We start from the raw sequence: 17,412 nt of genomic DNA, 5'->3' as shown, positions 1-17,412 counted from the left end.
CTGACAGATATTGAATATCCTGACCTCCAGCCTAGATGTCTCTATTTGTCTGTTTTATTCATTGACGGTTTCAGACTGTGGTTGTTATTTTGGGGTGATATTTCATTTGTATTTGACTTTTAAAAAGTCAGGGAGGATGTAACAGTAGCCACTAGAGTCTGTGGCTACTTACCCATGCCACATGACAGGGCAATAACCTTTTGTAACTCTGACTCATGTCATGTAACTATGACTGACCAGAAAAAAAGTTCAGTCTCTTACCAACACATTTTTATTACAACCACCTCATTATTTGTCAGATTTAATAAAACAGTCAATGCATCTTATTTCAGTTTGAATTTGCCTAGTTTCAATTTCCATCCACTAGATCTTGTTCGTCCTTTGTCTGCCAGGCTAAAGAACCTTCTAGTATGAGATCTCTCCTCCTTGTGTAGGTAATTCTAGAATCTAGACCATGACCAAGTCACTTCTTAACCTTCTGTTCCACAGGCTAAAGAGATTGAGCTTAAGTCTTTCATTACAAGGCACATTTTCTAGACCTAAAATCATTCTTGTGGCTCTTCTCTGAACATGCACCAATCTTTCAAAATCCATTTAAAAGCATGGCCGCCAGAACTGGATGCAGTATTCCAGCAATGGCCTCTCTAATACTGTGTGTAGAGATAACACTCACTCCCTACTCTGACTTAATATTCCCATTTATATATCAAAGGACTGTGTTCGCCCTTTTAGCTGCATCATTGCATTGGAAACTCTCATTCAGCTGGTTATACACTATGATCTTTTCAGAATCATTGCTTTCCAGGTTACAGTCCTCTCTTCTGTACATGTGACCTATATTCTTTATTCCAAGATGTATGACCTTTCATTTAGCTGTATCAAAATGCTTGTTGTTTGAATGTCCTAAGTCTACCAAGAGATCCAGGTTGCTCTGGATAAGTGATCTGTCCCCATTGTTACTGATCACTGTACCAAACTTCGTGTCATCTGCAAACTTTATCAGTAATGATCTGTTTTCTTCCAGATCACTAATAAAATTGTTAAACATGACTGAGCCAAAAAATGATTCTTATGCCACCCACACAGAAACACTCCCAGTCAGTAATAATTCCCCATTAGCAACTCTGTTTTGAAATCTATCAGTTAGCCAGTTTTTAATCCATTTCATATTGTGCTACATTGATTTTGTATAGTGTTCATTTTTAATCAGATAATCCCAGGGTACTAAGTCAAACTTCTTATAGATATCTGAGCATGTTATATCAATACAGTTACCTTTATCAATCAAACTCGTAAGCTCATAAAAAATCATATCCACTTAATTCAACAGACCTATTTTCCATAAAATTGCAAGTACTGAGTCCTCACAGTGAACAATTTGCAAGCGTCCACAGGCTGAAATGTGTTTGGACAGAACATTTGTTGAATACAAGTTTGTGTCAATAGGCATGGAGAATGTTAATGTTGTTGGTCTCACTATACCCAGAAGGGGAATGATTATTTGTGTCATTTCCAGTTTATCATTACTAAAGCACTTACCTCTGCTGACACCAGACATGTCTGTCTGAGCTCCTTACTCCTATCTGCACCACAACATGACACAAGTGAGCAATAAGAAGCAAATCTGTTGAAATTGTGATCTCATCATCAAAGAACCACGTGCAGAAAAAAGGACTAAATCGATAAATAAACTATTTATTCTGAGTCACTCACCCAGCTCTGCCTGCGGGGCTTGACTCTGATCTCATTTACACAAACACCACTGGCTTCAGTTAAGTCACTCTTGATTTACATGTGTGGAAGATCAGAATCAAATCAGCATCATGGCATTTCAGACAACCTTGAAACCATATACAAGATGCAGAAAGGCAGAAGACATTTCTTTGCAAAACAACATCCTTACCTCCCATGAGGAAGAGAAGCCCTGCTACATACTGCATAAGGCCTCGATCCCAGCAGCACCCCAGCACCCCGATAATCCATCCAAAGAGGATGATGGCCACAGCCATGCCCATAAAGCCAGCCGTCATCCTACGCAGGTCTGCAAAGTGAAAGAGAGAACAATAGGATGCTTGTGAAATTTGATAAGTTATTCGGATCAGATCTTCATAAGAACTCTAACCCAAACATCTACCTTCTTTTGCACAGCGTTGTCAGTGGTTGGCACAGTAGGATTTGTGTCATGATGATGCAGAGGAAGGACAGTCCAGTGGTGAGGGAGCTAGCTTGGGACTTGGGAGACCAGGGTTCCTTTTCCTGCTTTGCTAACGATTTCCTGTGTGACCTTGATCAAATCACTTAAGGTATGTCTACACTACACACCACTGGTGGGTGATGTGTAGGGTATGCATAGCTATGTGCCGCAATGAAAAGCAGGCTAAGTCCACACTGTGGTTTGTAGCTACACACGTCATGGGGAGGGCAGTGGGGAAAGGCTCCAGCAGTGGGGAACTCCTCGATACCTGGAGTCTTTCCTTGGCATAGAGAAAGGCTTCAGCAGCAGAGAGCTGCTGGAACGCTGCCCTCCCACTGCCAGAGCCTTTCCCCCCTGCCAACTACCTTCCCTGTGATGGGGAAAGGCTCCGGGAATAGGACACTACACTGCTAAGCATAGCAGTGTAGATCTGGAAGGCACTGCTCGGGCTTGTAGACAGCCAGGTAGGGTAGATATCCACTGGGTTGAGGTGTGTCTTACCTTGCCTAAGCAGTGCCTCACCATCGACACTGCTATTTATACCCACGCAAGAGGGCCTGCAGAGCATGTACCCACTGTAAAGCATGTGCAGTGTAGACGTACCCGTAGTCTCCCCCTGGGCCTCAGTTTCCCATCTGTAAAGAGGGGACAATAGCACTGCCCTACCTCACCTGGGTGCTGCAAGGATAAGTATATTAAAGACTGTGAGGTGTTCAGCTATCACGGTGATGAGGGCCATATAAGTACCTTATATACAAAGGATTGTGGCAAGGAGCAGACACTTTTTCCCCTCCTTTGGCTTTGGATGGTGAATATTTCAAATGCCTTTTTGGTGGGGAGGTGTTTTGGTGCTACAGTCAGGAGTGAAGAGCAGTGGCAGAGCTACAGAAGGGCAGGTGCCTGAGAATAAAGCATCTGGCCACGCTAAAGATTAGGAATGAGGCGCATCACCACAACTGTGTGTGTTACATGCACGCCTGCACAGAACCTGTCTGCGCTATGGCTTGCTTTAGGAAATGACACAACAGTTATGAGCATTTCATAGGAGCAAAATATAGTGGAAGAAAAAACATTCAAATTAAAATTTTCCCATGTCCTACAGCAGGATTCACCAAAAAGGGAGGGATGGCTGCACTACCATCTCCTGCCTGCACACAGGAGAAAAATCAAACATTTTCACCGCTATTTCCAGTGCGAAATGTGGAGCTATAGCATCTACATGGCTACTGAAACTGCAAGGATTGCTAGAGTCCGTGAGCTCCTGGACACCCTCAGATCAGATATCCAGAGTGGGGGCACTTTCATTAAAATGAACATTTGACTATTTTCAGCTACACACACACACACGCACACATACACGGCCATACTCACCACACAGAGGAAAAATTCCACCCAAGGCAGCACCACAAACACATTCCCTCCCACTTGAAGCACATTTTACTTGCAGAGGATTTTTCTTCTTCTTTCAAATAACAGAATGCACGTGGGAGGAAGGGATGCAAAAGGGGGATTTGAAAACAATGAATCAGCCACTGGGTCTAGGACAGCTTTTCTCCTTGGTTGGGGCGAGGGAAAAGCTGGCCGGCAATAGTGGTGACTAACTCCCACAGACCAGCTCCAATTCTCTATTTCTCTTTGCCACAATGGATCACAAGGACAACTAATGCCATTGGCCTAGGATTCTCGCCCATCCTGGGATCTGGCCGGACAGTTCAGATTTTCACCTGGCTCCCTGTCCCACAACATTTGTGCAAGTTCAGGTGTAGAACACACCTTCCCCTGTGCATGTAATGCTGGCATGCATCAATGATGTTGTCACCATCTCATGTCTCCTTGTCACTTTTGTTGTGGTGGTTGTGTAAGTGGGACAGTTTTACAGAGACAGCAACCCTTACTCCTAGGACAGGGGGATCACTACTGAGCTCAAGATTGCCAGGTTCTCTAACAAAAGACAAGTCTCAGACTCCCACTTTCTGTCTTACTCAGACAAACTTTTCCTGGTTGCCCTGATGACCAATAAGAAAAAGTGAAAAGAGAGTCCAAAGTATTTGAATATATTTAGAAGGTCCCTGGTGCAGAAAAAACAGATACTTCCTACAGAACCAAAGCACCTGTACTGGTATCTGGTCCTCTGGGGGTTGTCAGAGGGATTGTTTTTTAACTGAAGAAGAAACTGAGTAGCCATCTTCAGTGGCAGAGTAGGCTGATATACTGGCTTTTAACCCATGGGTTCAAATCCTAATACAGGTGTCAAAAGAAAGGGTTTGCTGATCTGTTCCTTGTCTTTAATGCCTCAGAACATGTATCACAAAACCACTGCATAATTGTCTGTGTTGTTCACAAGAGACCCTTGACTTTAACTCAAGTTAAGAACAAACTGTTTTTCCTTGTGAAGACAGAGCCCAACACCCCTAAGTGTTCGGCCTAAATAGCCTCAGCTGTATTTATTCTGCTCCATGAGAGGAATGCCTCCCTAAACTGCCTCTACATTCTAGCTGGGAGTTAACCCTCAAAAACCCAGCCCATTGACTGTCTTGACAGAGCCACGTCTCAGAGTATATCTACACACGGGCTTCAATGTGGATAATACAAGCCCAACACAGACGCTTGGTATGTACTGAGCTTACTAGCCTACTCCGACCTGTCTTCATTGCTATTGTTACTTGCACTAGCTGGATTCAAGCCCGTGCAGATTTTGCTGTGTAGACACCCCCTGAGAAACTCCAGAGGGCTGGGGTGCGGGAGTGCAGCAGGATCTCTTTCTTATCTCACCTACCAAACAAAGGGCCTGTTTCTCCCCATTGAAATTAGAAGTTTTGCCATTTACTTACTTTAATGGGAGCAGACGCAGGACCTAGACACCTGGATCCAACTTGTAGGAGTGTCTCTAGTGCTGGGGTTCATTTAATCTGACCACCCTACCTGAGAGGTATCAGTACTGGGGTTCCTTTTCTCAGCACCAAGTTGCAATCTATTAGCCTCATTACAATTCTGGCTAAGTCCTCTTATGAAAAAGGAGAAGTGGCCCATACTTGATAAGGTTAACTTTTGGCTGACATTGAAAACCAAGCAGAAAAGTTTTATTTATGTTCTGTTTAAACCTCCACTTCCCCTAAATTTATCCTCAGCTCAGTCAAAAATTTCCACCGCTTCCTCCTCCCAGCAACCCTCCTCTCAGAAGGCCTTCCACTAGGCTCATCTGGAAGAACTACAAAATAAAGATAAACTTCCTTTTTGTTCAAAACCAGTTCAGTTTCTGTCCCACCAGAACCGCCCCCAGAGGGCACCATTTGCAAATGGCAATGGCAGGAAAGGGGACTTGTAAGCTGGTTTCATAAACAGCTCTCGCCTGTTTGACAATATCTCCCTGGCACTCCTCACCTAGCAGAGCTCGCAGGATGTCAATGTTAAGAACAAGTCTATTCAAAGTGATTCTTCCATGGGAAAGTACTTAATGTAGCGCATCACTGAATCAGCACCCTCTGGCTATTTAGAAAAGAGGAGGCCAGAGAATGGAAGCCTGTCTCCCTTAGGCACAGGCCTATAGTAGCGGTATTATTACTATTACTGGCTTGTTTAAATGGTACTTGGCAAGGAAGGAAGGGTAGAAAAATCAAGGCTTTCCTTTGCATCACAGAATAGAATCATAGAAGATTAGGGTTGGAAGAGACCTCAGAAGGTCATCTAGTCCAACCCCCAGCTCAAAGCTGGACCAACCCCAACTAAATCATCCCAGCCAGGGCTTTGTCAAGCAGGGCCTTAAAAACCTCAAAGGATGGAGATTCCACCACCTCCCTAGGTAACCCATTCCAGTGCTTCACCACCCTCCTAGTGAAAAAGTTTTTCCTAATATCAACCTAGACCTCTCCACTGCAACTTGAGACCATTACTCCTTGTTCTGTCATCTGCCACCACTGAGAACAGCCTAGTGCCATCCTCTTTGGAACCCACTTCAGGTAGTTGAAGGCTGCTATCAAATCTCCCCTCACTCTTTTCTTCTGCAGACTGAAGAAGCTCAGTTCCCTCAGCCTCTCCTCATTAGTCATGTGCCCTAGCCCCCTAATCATTTTCATTGCCCTCCGCTGGACTCTCTCCAATTTGTCCACATCCTTTCTGTAGTGGGGGGCCCAAAACTGGATGCAATACACCAGTGCCGAATAGAGGGGAATAATCACTTCCCTCAATCTGCTGGCAAAGCTCGTACTAATGCAGGCCAGTATGCTGTTAGCCTTCTTGGCAACAAGGGCACAGAGTTGACTCCAGGGGCAGCCCTAGGCATTTTGCTGCCCCAAGCATGGCAGGCAGGCTGCCTTTGGCGGCTTGCCTGCAGGAGGTCCGCTGAAGCCACGGGACCAGCGGACCCTCCGCAGGCATGCTGCCGAAGGCAGCCTGCCTGCCGCCCTCGCGGTGACCGGCAGAGCGCTCCCGCGGCTTGCTGCCCCAAGCACGCGCTTGGCGTGCTGGTGCCTGGAGCCGCCCCTGGTTGACTCACATCTAGCTTCTCATCCACTGTAATCCCCAAGTCCTTTTCTGCAAAACTGCCACTTAGCCAGTGGGTCCCCAGCCTGTAGCAGTGCATCGGATTCTTCTGCCCTAAGTGCAGGACTCTGCACTTGTCCTTGTTGAACCTCATCAGATTTCTTTTGGCCCAATCCTCCAATTTGTCTAGGTCACTCTGGACCCTATCCCTACCCTCCAGCGTATCTACCTCTCCCCTCAGCTTAGGGGGGAGTGTCATCCATGAACTTGCTGAGGGGTGCAATCCATCCCATCATCCAGATCATTAATGAAGATGTTTAACAAAACTGGCCCCAGGATCCTTAAGGACTCATTAAGCTCTCCTTGTTGTGGGCATGGGAGTGGGAGGGCTCTGATGTCAATAAACAGCAGGGCATAGGAGCAATTTGATGGAATTTTGCCCAAGTTTGGTTAGCTTTGGCGATTTTTCTTGTGTAAAGAAAAGGTATCCTGAAAAAGTAAACAAAACTGTGTTTGTACCCTTTGATGCTTCCTTCTGACGTTTAAACACATCCTGAATGTTTCTGATTTTTTAAAAGGTTTTTTTATTTGTTTTTTTTGACACTTTGAAATTCAGGTCTCGCCATACGCTATTTTTTCTTAGAAGACCCTCTGGATGAATGGAGAACAAGTAGGATTGTGATATCTCAGGAGAGTGAAACCTGATTGACCGAAGGTGCATCTACATTAGAGAAATGCATTGCTGAAACTTGTGCCAGTGGGACTGAACCACTGCGAATTGCAATAGTGTAGCATGTCCTGTGCTAGCCAGACTCTTTCAGGTTCACTGCTTTCCCTCCGTCCACATATGGCATGCCTTGCACTGCATTATGGGTTACCATCCCACAGTTCCTGACACTGCAGCAGGTGCATAGACTGTAGCACTCATGAATCCACTTTTACAACATAATCAATGTTATGCTATTATATTCTACATATGATAATTTCTAAAACTAATTACATCTTTTAGGAGTGTGGTTATATGTTATCATAAAACTGGTTATGACTGCATTTATTTGGTAAGTAGTATAATGTGCAATTCAATTTCAAATTCATCAACTGTTTGGCTGCTAGTCCCAGTGGTTTACTAGGGCATGGGTTCTCATCCTGGGGGTCATGACCTCAGGGGGTCACAACCGCTCTCCCTTTCTTCATGGCTTGATGAGAGGGAAGTCTTGACAATGATTTTTCTGTTGTTAATATAGGGCTATGATATGGAAAGGGATGAGAATCACTTTGTTTAGTTCAATGATTGTTTCATGTTAGTTCTGGCCCTGCGGAGGACCTGTGTATGCACCTCTGGGAACTATGCCTTCACTCTGTAAAGAGATGGGAGAGATTGCTCAGGCTGTTGCTCCATTGTCTCCTGACAAACTGTGGGCCGATTGCCTGAGAATTTAAATTACAACCTACACCTGCTGGAGGCGCTGCTCCAGAAAATCAATGCATTTCTCTTTCCTTTCGTGTGCAGCTTTGTAGAAAGCTTCGCTAGGGACATTTTTTGTTTCTAAATGCACAAGTGGTTTGTGTCTCACTGGGTCTTGTTCCCTAGGCTTGTTCCCTTGTGATGTTTCTTGTTATTCTTAAAGTCCCAGCTCCTTGAGTCATTTGATTACCTGAGAATCTCAGCTTTCTTTCTTTCTTTCTTTCTAAAAAAAAGTATGAACCCTAAAAGCTCAAAAACCAGAAGGCAAATAAAAAAGCACCCAAAATGTATTACTTTTTAAAATCTCATGATTTTTTGGGGAGCCTGCACCCGCCAGCCACAGTGGTTCTGGCCTCGGGCTGGTCACCAATCAGCTGTTTGGCAGGTGGGAGGCACTTGGGTGAGTGGAAAGGAGGGAGTGGAGGGTGGAGGGAGTTTCGAGGGAGGAGGCGGAGTGGGGGCGGGAAGAGGCGGAGTGAGGGTGCGGTGTTAGGGGAGGGGGCAGAGCGGGAGCAGGAAGAGGCAGATCAAGGGCAGGGTTGTGGAGGCAGAGTGTGGGTGGAGCCTGTAACTGGGGGTGGGTTTCACACCTTTGGGGGTGATGAAGCAGAAGGCAAAAGGCCCATTGTCTCGTAGTTAAGGACTCGGGGTGGACAGATTTGGGGAGACTGTGGACTGGAAGAGGTTTTGGGGGCCACTACAGGGAGTAACTAGGCTGGTGATAGCCCGGGTTAGACCGCTGTGTTTGTGGGCTGGCTACTGGTGTCAGAGCACTGAGGCATAGCAGCATAGAACGAAGGCACCCAAAGTTACATGCAGGAGATGACAGAACTCTTGCTGGTCTGGGTGATCCCTAAAAGTCACACCCATGCACAATGTTGCTGGTGTGTATGACAAGCAACAATGCCAGCCTCATACTTGGCACAAGGAAGATGGGAAGGGGCTGGGATGGAGTTCATGCGTGATGATGATGTGGGCTGTGAGCCAGAGCCTCAAAGCTCACATTTAATAACGTGCGAGAGGAGGGATAGAATAGCCTCAAGTCTCAGGCATGAAGCTGAGATGAGAGGGTTGAGAGCTATCAACCTCATGCACAATGCTGGGAAGAGAGATCTAAAAAATCTCACAAGACTCCATGCATTCCCTAACAGCACTGCAGGCCTCAGCTGGAGAATATGTATTCTACAAGTTTCCTGGGTGTAATGAGAGGCAAAAGAGAAGCTGATGCTGATTTATTTTCTCTAAATAGCATGGGTAGAATCTTCTTGCAGTGAGTTTGCAAATGCCCCTCCTTTGCTTTCACCCAGACATCTGTCCATCTGTGGTTGTTATGCTGCTCTGGCTTGAACGTCATAATGTGCGGGAAGTTTCACACCCCAGTAACCACAAACGGAACATGTTTTGAAGCAGTGTTGTTACTTGGAAAAATCAGAGTGCCTTTTTGACCATTGATGTTTCATTCTCTCTTTTGAAATCACAAGTGAAATCATGAGGGTTCAGTCTTTCTCCCATTGATACCTGTTTGCCTCTCTATGACCACAGGAGTTGAATACCTCACAAACATTAGAATTTTTTTCCCCTTGCAACAGCTTTGTGAGGAAGGAAAATGTGAGCTTTGTTTTAAAGATGGGAAACTAAGCCACACAGAGAGATTAAGAATCTTGCCCAAGATGACACAGGAAATTTGTGGCAGAGCCAGGAAGTGAACCTAGATCACCTGAGTCTCAGGTGAGTGCTTTAACCACAAGAGCATCCTTCTGACTTCAGGATGCAGAATTGCACCCAGAGTTTGCTATAATCAATAAGAAGGGTAGAGCTGCTGTAAAGAATGTGCTAGGTATTCTGTGCTACACTGCCTACCCTCTTCCCTCTCCCCACTCTCTGGAATAGCCTCTGGGTGCAGGCCCTAGAGGGAGCAGATCCTAAAGGAGATTTCTATGCCACAAGAATGGACTCTCGGTGTAACTGCTCCTCTTTCTCAAACCTCCCGCCCCCTGGATCAAAGACTAATCTGAATCAGATTGCTGTGCCCAGCTAGGCCTAGGTGTCTAGGGTTTGTGTTATAAATAAGTAGAAATGGACTGGGACAATGTACGCCTCCATACTAGGTCATTCTAATCCATGATCCTCCCAGATTTAGGCTGACTTCAATTTTTTCTTAGCTATGTTGGTTTAAGTTTATCCAGAGACACCGGAATCACAGACATCTCACCCGTCCCTTGCTGGGGGTACGTCTATTATACAGTTAAATTAAGCAGATCCCTGCACAAGTTCTTCTACAGCTCTAAATTCTCTCACATGATCCAAGAGCAAGGTTCACTGACTTCAATGGAGCTGTGCTTATTTATATCAGCTGAAGATCTGGCCCACAGTACTCTAAATTACAAACTTCTGCCAGGAGAATCAGCCACAGGGGATAGTCCTTCCCCTTTCCTCCACGCCAGAGCACACTGCTATCAAGCTAGAAAGCGGGAGATGTGTGAAACAGCCATTTCTACACTGACCTCGGATTTAGCACCATCACCAGCAGAACTCAATCACACTGGGTAAATGAGCACTACTGGAGGTGGTTTTAACTGTGCATTTTGCGGCTAGCTCATCTCATAGTTTAAATGCTGGTTTGGTGTTTTTCATTCTGTGAACAGCAAGATAATGGAAGAAATGCTTCCAGTCTGCCTGAAACACCATCAAAATGCATTCACCTGTGAGTTCCTTTTTTGCACAATTGCTGCTCTTGGAATCTCACTTTGCAATATAAGGGTTCCTACAAAGCGGCAATAACAAGAAAAACCTGTTTTAATATAAATAATAATAGTTTACATTTATACACAGGACCTTTCACTACAAAGTGATTCACAAACATATATTCAACCCCACTGAAATGCAGCCACTTCTGGAAGGGAGAGGGTAGTCAGGCAGATAACACCAGCAAAATGGGAAATTTTTGCACAGAGGGATTTAGAGGAACCTTACTTTTACATAAAGTGCTATGGGATCTGTAATGGAAATGCACAGAAGACAGGTCCACATTTTCTTAAGGTTTCATCTGCAAAACACAAAGGTCTTGTCTAGATTAGAGTTTTGGTCCTGTTGTAGCACTTGCCAAACACTTAACCCATGGTAGCTAATGTAGACATGTTAGTCACAAACTTTTGTTCCTGGTTGTGGTTCACACTAGTCAGGCTGAGCTCTGTCAGACATGGTGGGGTTGGGCTTATAATGGAAATCCTGACAAGTTTTTAATTTTTGTCATGAGGAATTGTCTGTCTGTCTGCCTAGGTGTTTACCTAGTAACCACCCTGCACCAGAGTGTCTGAGCACTCCCACAACTATTCAAAAATAGAAACACCAATAACACTCTCTCTCCCTCTCTTCTTTTCCATCTTGCAGGAAGAACAGCTTGATTAGTTTATAAGGTTCTTTTGTTTGGGGTTTTATGTGTCTGTATGACTCTGCTAAGATCGTTAGGAAAGAAAAGCAAATCAAAGAGATGAGTTTTGCATTTAGTTGGGAATGTGCTGAGTCCCCAGTCACTATCTCTTGTGGCAATGAGTTCCATAGTCTACGTCAAACTCCTGTGAAAGTTCTGTCTTCTGCGCTCTTTGAGCCTCATCATTATGATAGTTTCCTTTTTCCAGTGGAATAGTATATGCTATTCTGTGAGGGCGCAATCTCTCATGCACCTAAGGCCAATCCCAAGAAAGGATTTGAACTTCAGAACAGAGCCAATGAACTGGACTTTGTGTTCAATGGGGAACTAGTTCAGAAATGGGAGCACCAGAAAGCCATGTTCATGGTGACCTGTGTTCATAAGCAGCTGCCTTTTCTACCAGGTGGAGCTTCTTCAGGTGATGTGGCTTCATTCCTAGAAATGAGTTACAATAACCAAGCCTGGATGTCACAAATGCACAAATCACTGTGGCCAGGTCTGCATCTCATAGGACAGGGTTCAGTCTTCTGGCTGGTGCAAATATAAGTCCCCATTTTTTTCTCAGCAGGCTATTTGTGTATCCCGTAGCATTGAGGAGTCCAAAGAGACCCAGAGGTTGCAGACTGACTACCAGTGGCTCTCAACCTTTCCAGACTACTGTGCCCCTTTCAGGAGTCTGATTTGTCTTGTGTACCCCCAAGTTACATCTCACTTAAAAACGACTTGCTTACAAAGTCAGACATAAAAATACAGAAGTGTCACAGCCCACTATTATTGACAAATTGCTTAGTTTCTCATTTTTACCATATAATTATAAAGTAAATCAATTGGAATATAAATATCATACTTACGTTTCAATGTATAGTATATAAACGAGTCATTGTCTGTATGAAATTTTATTTTGTACTGACTTTGTTAGTGCTTTTTATGTACCCTGTTGTAAAACTAGGCAAACGTCTAGATGAGTTGATGTACCCCCTCGAAGACCTTTGCGTACCTCCAGGGATACAGGTATCTCTGGTTGAGAACCACTGGACAAAACTGTCTGAAGGCAACTGCCATTACTAGAGGAGGCAAGTTGTTTGAGGTGCTCCTCTTTCCCTACCAGAACCACCTCAACCTTGCCTGGGTTCAGCTTTAGCCAGCTGCTCTTCATGTAGGGCTGATTATGGCTCGGCACTGTGAGTACTGGGAAACTGCAGGGCTTATATCTGATGTAAAGGAGACAGAGAGCTGGATGTCACCAGTGTACTGCTGGCACTTCAGCCCATGTTGTCTCCCCAGCAATCCCAACAGCTTCGGACAGATGTTGAATAATACGGCATGACTAGGATTGGTATCATTATAGAGATTTTAGCTTCAGGACAAAAACTCCAGATTGCAATGCACTGTCATGACTCCCCGTCCCTATGTACTCTCATCACAGTGCACCCAAATGGTAGCAGGTTCCCGATTAAAGATGACCTTTGGGATTTGCTAATGTTCTGCAACCTATTCTCAAAGGATATGGGACAGACCTGCTAATAGCAGGGGGCCCTGAGAAATTTGAGATGGCTGGCAGCCCTATCTGTGGTCCCACTGTCACTCTTGGCTTTTGGCCCATAGTGCAGGGAGTGGGCGTGCAGGAAGAGACATGGGAGACATGGTGGAAATGAAAAGAGCCTCTTGACACAATAATAAAAGAAAGAAGGCAAAAAAGACATCTGGGTTGTGTATGTGAGAGGAAAAAAAGAAAAGGCAGGAAGTGTCTCATCAGGGACTGAAGAGAAGGATTTGTCTTCAAGAGACTTTCTGATATGGACATTAGGGAGGTCGATGCACGAAGGCTGCGTTTGTACAGCTGAAGTTTAAGGAAGATTAGATGCAGCTCTGAACTGATGTAGAGGGTTTTACAACTGAAGGTAGAGAGTTTTACAGCTGTCTGACCTTTGAGGAACCACATCACAGGCTCCACTCTGCTGGCCAAGGAGGAATGCATTGCAGCTGGGCAACAGCACTTTAAATTGGACAGAGGGATTGCAATGGGAGGGTGTGGTGCACTCCCTTCCCTGCTCCCACTGTGCTATCTCTGTTCCATAGCATTTCTAGCTCTGCTGGTCGCAGGAGAGGCTGGGTGGAAAGCTTGGCTTTTTAAATGGAAATTCTTCTGTATTCTCTAATCGTCTGGAAGAAAGCTGGAATAGGCTCGGGGTCTCAGAGCAAAGAACACATTCTTTCTTGTAAAGTGAATTTAGCGCTGGAGAAAGGTGTGGATTGGCAGCCCTGAAAATTGAATTCCTCTATTTATCAACCAACCAGGGAAAAGCATCAGTGCAGGCTTCACCACACTGCCCTGCCAATGTGCCTCAACCCTGAGCTGGAGGGGCCACCTCTTGGGGTGAGGGGTGAGTTTTGTTTTCAGTGCTCAGGCTGTCTACTGAGACAGCCAACAAAGGTGCCAGTTAAGGCCAAATTCTGTGAGTTAATGAGAACTTAATGTGAAGTGCTGAGCTGCCTCAGCTTCCACTAAGATGGTGGGAGTTGAGGGTGTTCAAAAGCTCATGGAGTGTGTAGGGAGGTTTCTAGCACCTCACAGAACCAAGTCCTGTGTGTAATTTGTGAGGGTGGTTTCTGCAATTTGAACACCTATCTTCTCGGAACTCTGTTCCCTAGACTATTAGCTCAGGGCACATGAACCAATAAAGAGCCCAGCCAGGAGATGGCAGGGCAATTTCCAGTCAGGTACCAATCTGGACTTGAGAAAGAGGAGGATCCTGTGGTGAAAGTACTAGATTGGGATTCAGGAGATCTGGGTGCACTTCCTGGCTCTGCCACTGACTTCTTGTGTGACCATGGGCAAGTCACCTGATTTTCAAGGGTGCTGAGCACTCGCTGTTCACAGTGACATCAACTCGAGTTGTGCGTGCTCATCACCTCTGAAAATCAGATCCATCATCTCTCTGATTCTCAGTTTTAAATTACACATTATTCTCCTACTTGTAAGAGGAGAATAATACTTCCCCATCTTACAGGAGGTGAAAATATATTGCTTGTTACGCCTTCAGATAACAATATGACAAGGCCATGTAAATAGATTTGAAAAAGTGACCTAGGTGCAAAAAAGCTCTGTATCCCATTACAGTCCCTCATTTTTAATTCAATTCTATAACCCATTATGAAAAATGTGTAATTTAGTCCATTCTGATGAACATATAGTGGTGATTTAGGGCTAGAAAAATCTGCTTCCAATCTCCATGCACATCAGATGAAAGGGGAAATTCTGAGACCCCAAAAATGAGAATCAGGTGAGCACTGTGGGGGAAGACACCTTAAAGTTGGGAATAAAACACCCCCCAAACAATTCTGTCTAAATTAATCAGAGAAAAAAAATGAGAATTGACTTTTTTCCCCCAGTTGCTTTGTTCAAGCTCATTCAAGACCAGGTCCTGAGAAGAAGTCCACAGATCAGCCATGCCAGTGAAGAGGGAGAAATGCCCCACAGGGTGAGGGCCCTGTCTCTTCTTCTACTGGTTAACAGAGTAGCACATTATCTTTCTAAATGTATCATCATTCAGTCTACAAATGTCACTCTGTGGAGGGCGCACACTCTGTCCAGGAAGGGCATGAGACCTCTTATTCTATTCTATTCTGTCTCTTGTACTGCACCAATCATTGTGGCATCTGAGTGCCTTGTTCGGCAGTGACCCCTCTGGAGCAATGAGATGGTCTCCCCTATCTAGGATTCCTTGACTAAGAGGAAAGAGGAGCTACCTAATCATTGTGGTGACTACTATTAAGATGGAATCTTGACTGTTGGAAGTACTTCACTCTCTGAATTCACGGGAGTTGATTAACATTTAATCTCAGGCTATCACATGTGAAACCTGAGTCTATCTGAGCCACGGCCAGCAAAACGTGGCAGAGGTTAATAGGGCAATGAGTAAAGGGGAAGAGAAAATGGAAAAGAGCTTAAAGAGCTTTTTCTCTTTCTTCCTCTTTGAGTGAGGGAAAGAATGAAAAAAGAAAGAAAGGATCCAACAGATGGAAGAAAGAAGAGCTATAAGAAGAGGGAGAAAGGAGGGGAAGAAAAGAGAGAAATGAGAAAAGAAAGAGGGGAGTTCATATGAAAGATGAGAGGGAGACAAAGAGGAGGAGAGGAATAGGATGGTATGCAAGGACCTGATCCCAAGAGGTGCTGAGAGCTTTCCACAAAATGCAGATTCACCCTCAACTCCCACTGAAGATAAATGACATGGGAGGTACTCAGCACCTCCGAAGATTGGGCCCTGGGACAGATGGAAAGGGACAGACATTGTAGCACCATCTCTGCTGTGCACTTCATACCATCACTTACAGACCAATGGCATTTCGTCTGCTGCTACCCTCCCCGGCCTCTATCAAAATCTTCCTGCTCACTTTAGAAAGAGATTATTCTAAAGGTTTTCTTCTGTGTGTCTCCCCCTGCCCTCCCCCAGCAACCAGTGGAATATTATGCAGTGCCAGCCCAAGAATAATGCCATCATAAAGCATTCAGAGCAGCAGGTTTGATAAATGGCTGGGATGGAAAAGGCTGGAGGCAGAAGGATGATATCTCTGCTTTATCAGCACCTCAGGGCTCTTTTCAAACATCCTCATTCCACAGAACCCAGCATTAAACATTTTAATTTAGGATTTTTGAAAAGCGTATTCTTATTTAGAAAAAAAGACTATTTAATACAAAAGAGATGGGGGGGGAAGAAAGGTGGGGAAGAAAGAGGGAGAAAGTATAGAAATATATTAAATAGAGTGAAAAAGCGCTCTCCCTCATGGAGAAATTTTGATTTTGAAGTTTACTCGTCTATTAACATTTAAATTGAAAGGCGTAGCTTCCAAACTCCATACAGGAAGCCAGAAAATCTGCATTTAAATAGATACCATTTAAAAAGGGGAAAATATATATCAGCACTGAATGCGTCTCCATTTTCTTGAAAAGAACTCACCCTATAAATGATTATTAATTTTTTTTTTCAAAAAAGAGAAACTGCAAGTATATTAAAATCCTACTTGGGATGAAGAGGAGAGGGGTGGATGGCTGCTTAATTGCCAGAGACCCAGGTTTTGATCTCTGATGTTCCATTTAAGAGGATTTCAGCTTCTATAGAAGACAGAATGGACTGGCGGTTTGAGCATGGGACTGGAAGACAAGAGACATGGTCTGTATTCTCCATGTCGGGCCTAATTCTATAACCCTTACTCCCAACGAGTAGCACTTGCACTAGCAAACCATCCCACTGAATTCAATAAGCCTGCTCCCTTTGGGCTGCCGAATCAGATCCTTCGCAAGTTCACGTAGCCACTTTGTGCCTCGGTTTCCGCATCGAAAATGGGGATGATAGTTACCTCCTTCTGTAAAGCGCTTTCAGCTCCTCTGCTGAGAAGTGCTGTATTAACTGGGAAAGGATCTGGCAATAGACAAGTCAAGGGGGTTTGGGAAGACCGGACTGGATTAGTTTTGAGTGAAGTCATGTGGCCACTAGAGACAGACCTGTGCCACAACACCTGCATTTAGATTCAGATTTCAACCCCCACAAAGTTCAGGTGCAGTAGGATTTGGGGTTTGGGTGCAGCCCATTATAGAGACAGGAACCTAGTATGTAATTTGGATTTGGTTCAGCATTAAATACTCTGCTGTGGTGACTGGCACCTGAGGAGAGAGACCGAGACCAACTCACTGCACCTGTGGAGCGACAAAGACTATTTTGCGGTATATCAGCTAGGGTGAAGGTGAGGAATATTCCCGCTTCACACATCCCTTCCCCTTGCCTGACACACTTTGACTCCTCCCTGTCAAAAGTGACTGACTGATTGAGTGAACATCAGAGCTAC

The 17,412-nt window shown here is 44.7% G+C and overlaps 1 protein-coding gene across 1 annotated transcript in view; it reads right to left on the bottom strand.

The window, feature by feature from the left end:
- The window catches only part of TMEM178B (transmembrane protein 178B), a 345,704-nt gene that overhangs the window by 34,794 nt on the left and 293,498 nt on the right, over positions 1–17,412 (bottom strand). The window contains exon 3 of the mRNA XM_044989377.1: positions 1,904–2,041. Coding sequence (XP_044845312.1) covers positions 1,904–2,041 — 138 coding nt within the window. The remainder of the gene's footprint in view (positions 1–1,903; positions 2,042–17,412) is intronic.

This window comes from Mauremys mutica, chromosome 1 (genome assembly GCF_020497125.1).
Source record: "Mauremys mutica isolate MM-2020 ecotype Southern chromosome 1, ASM2049712v1, whole genome shotgun sequence".
Taxonomy (NCBI): domain Eukaryota; kingdom Metazoa; phylum Chordata; order Testudines; family Geoemydidae; genus Mauremys; species Mauremys mutica.
The sequence above is the reverse complement of the archived record's forward strand: the minus strand, read 5'-3'. Positions and strand labels throughout refer to the sequence as shown.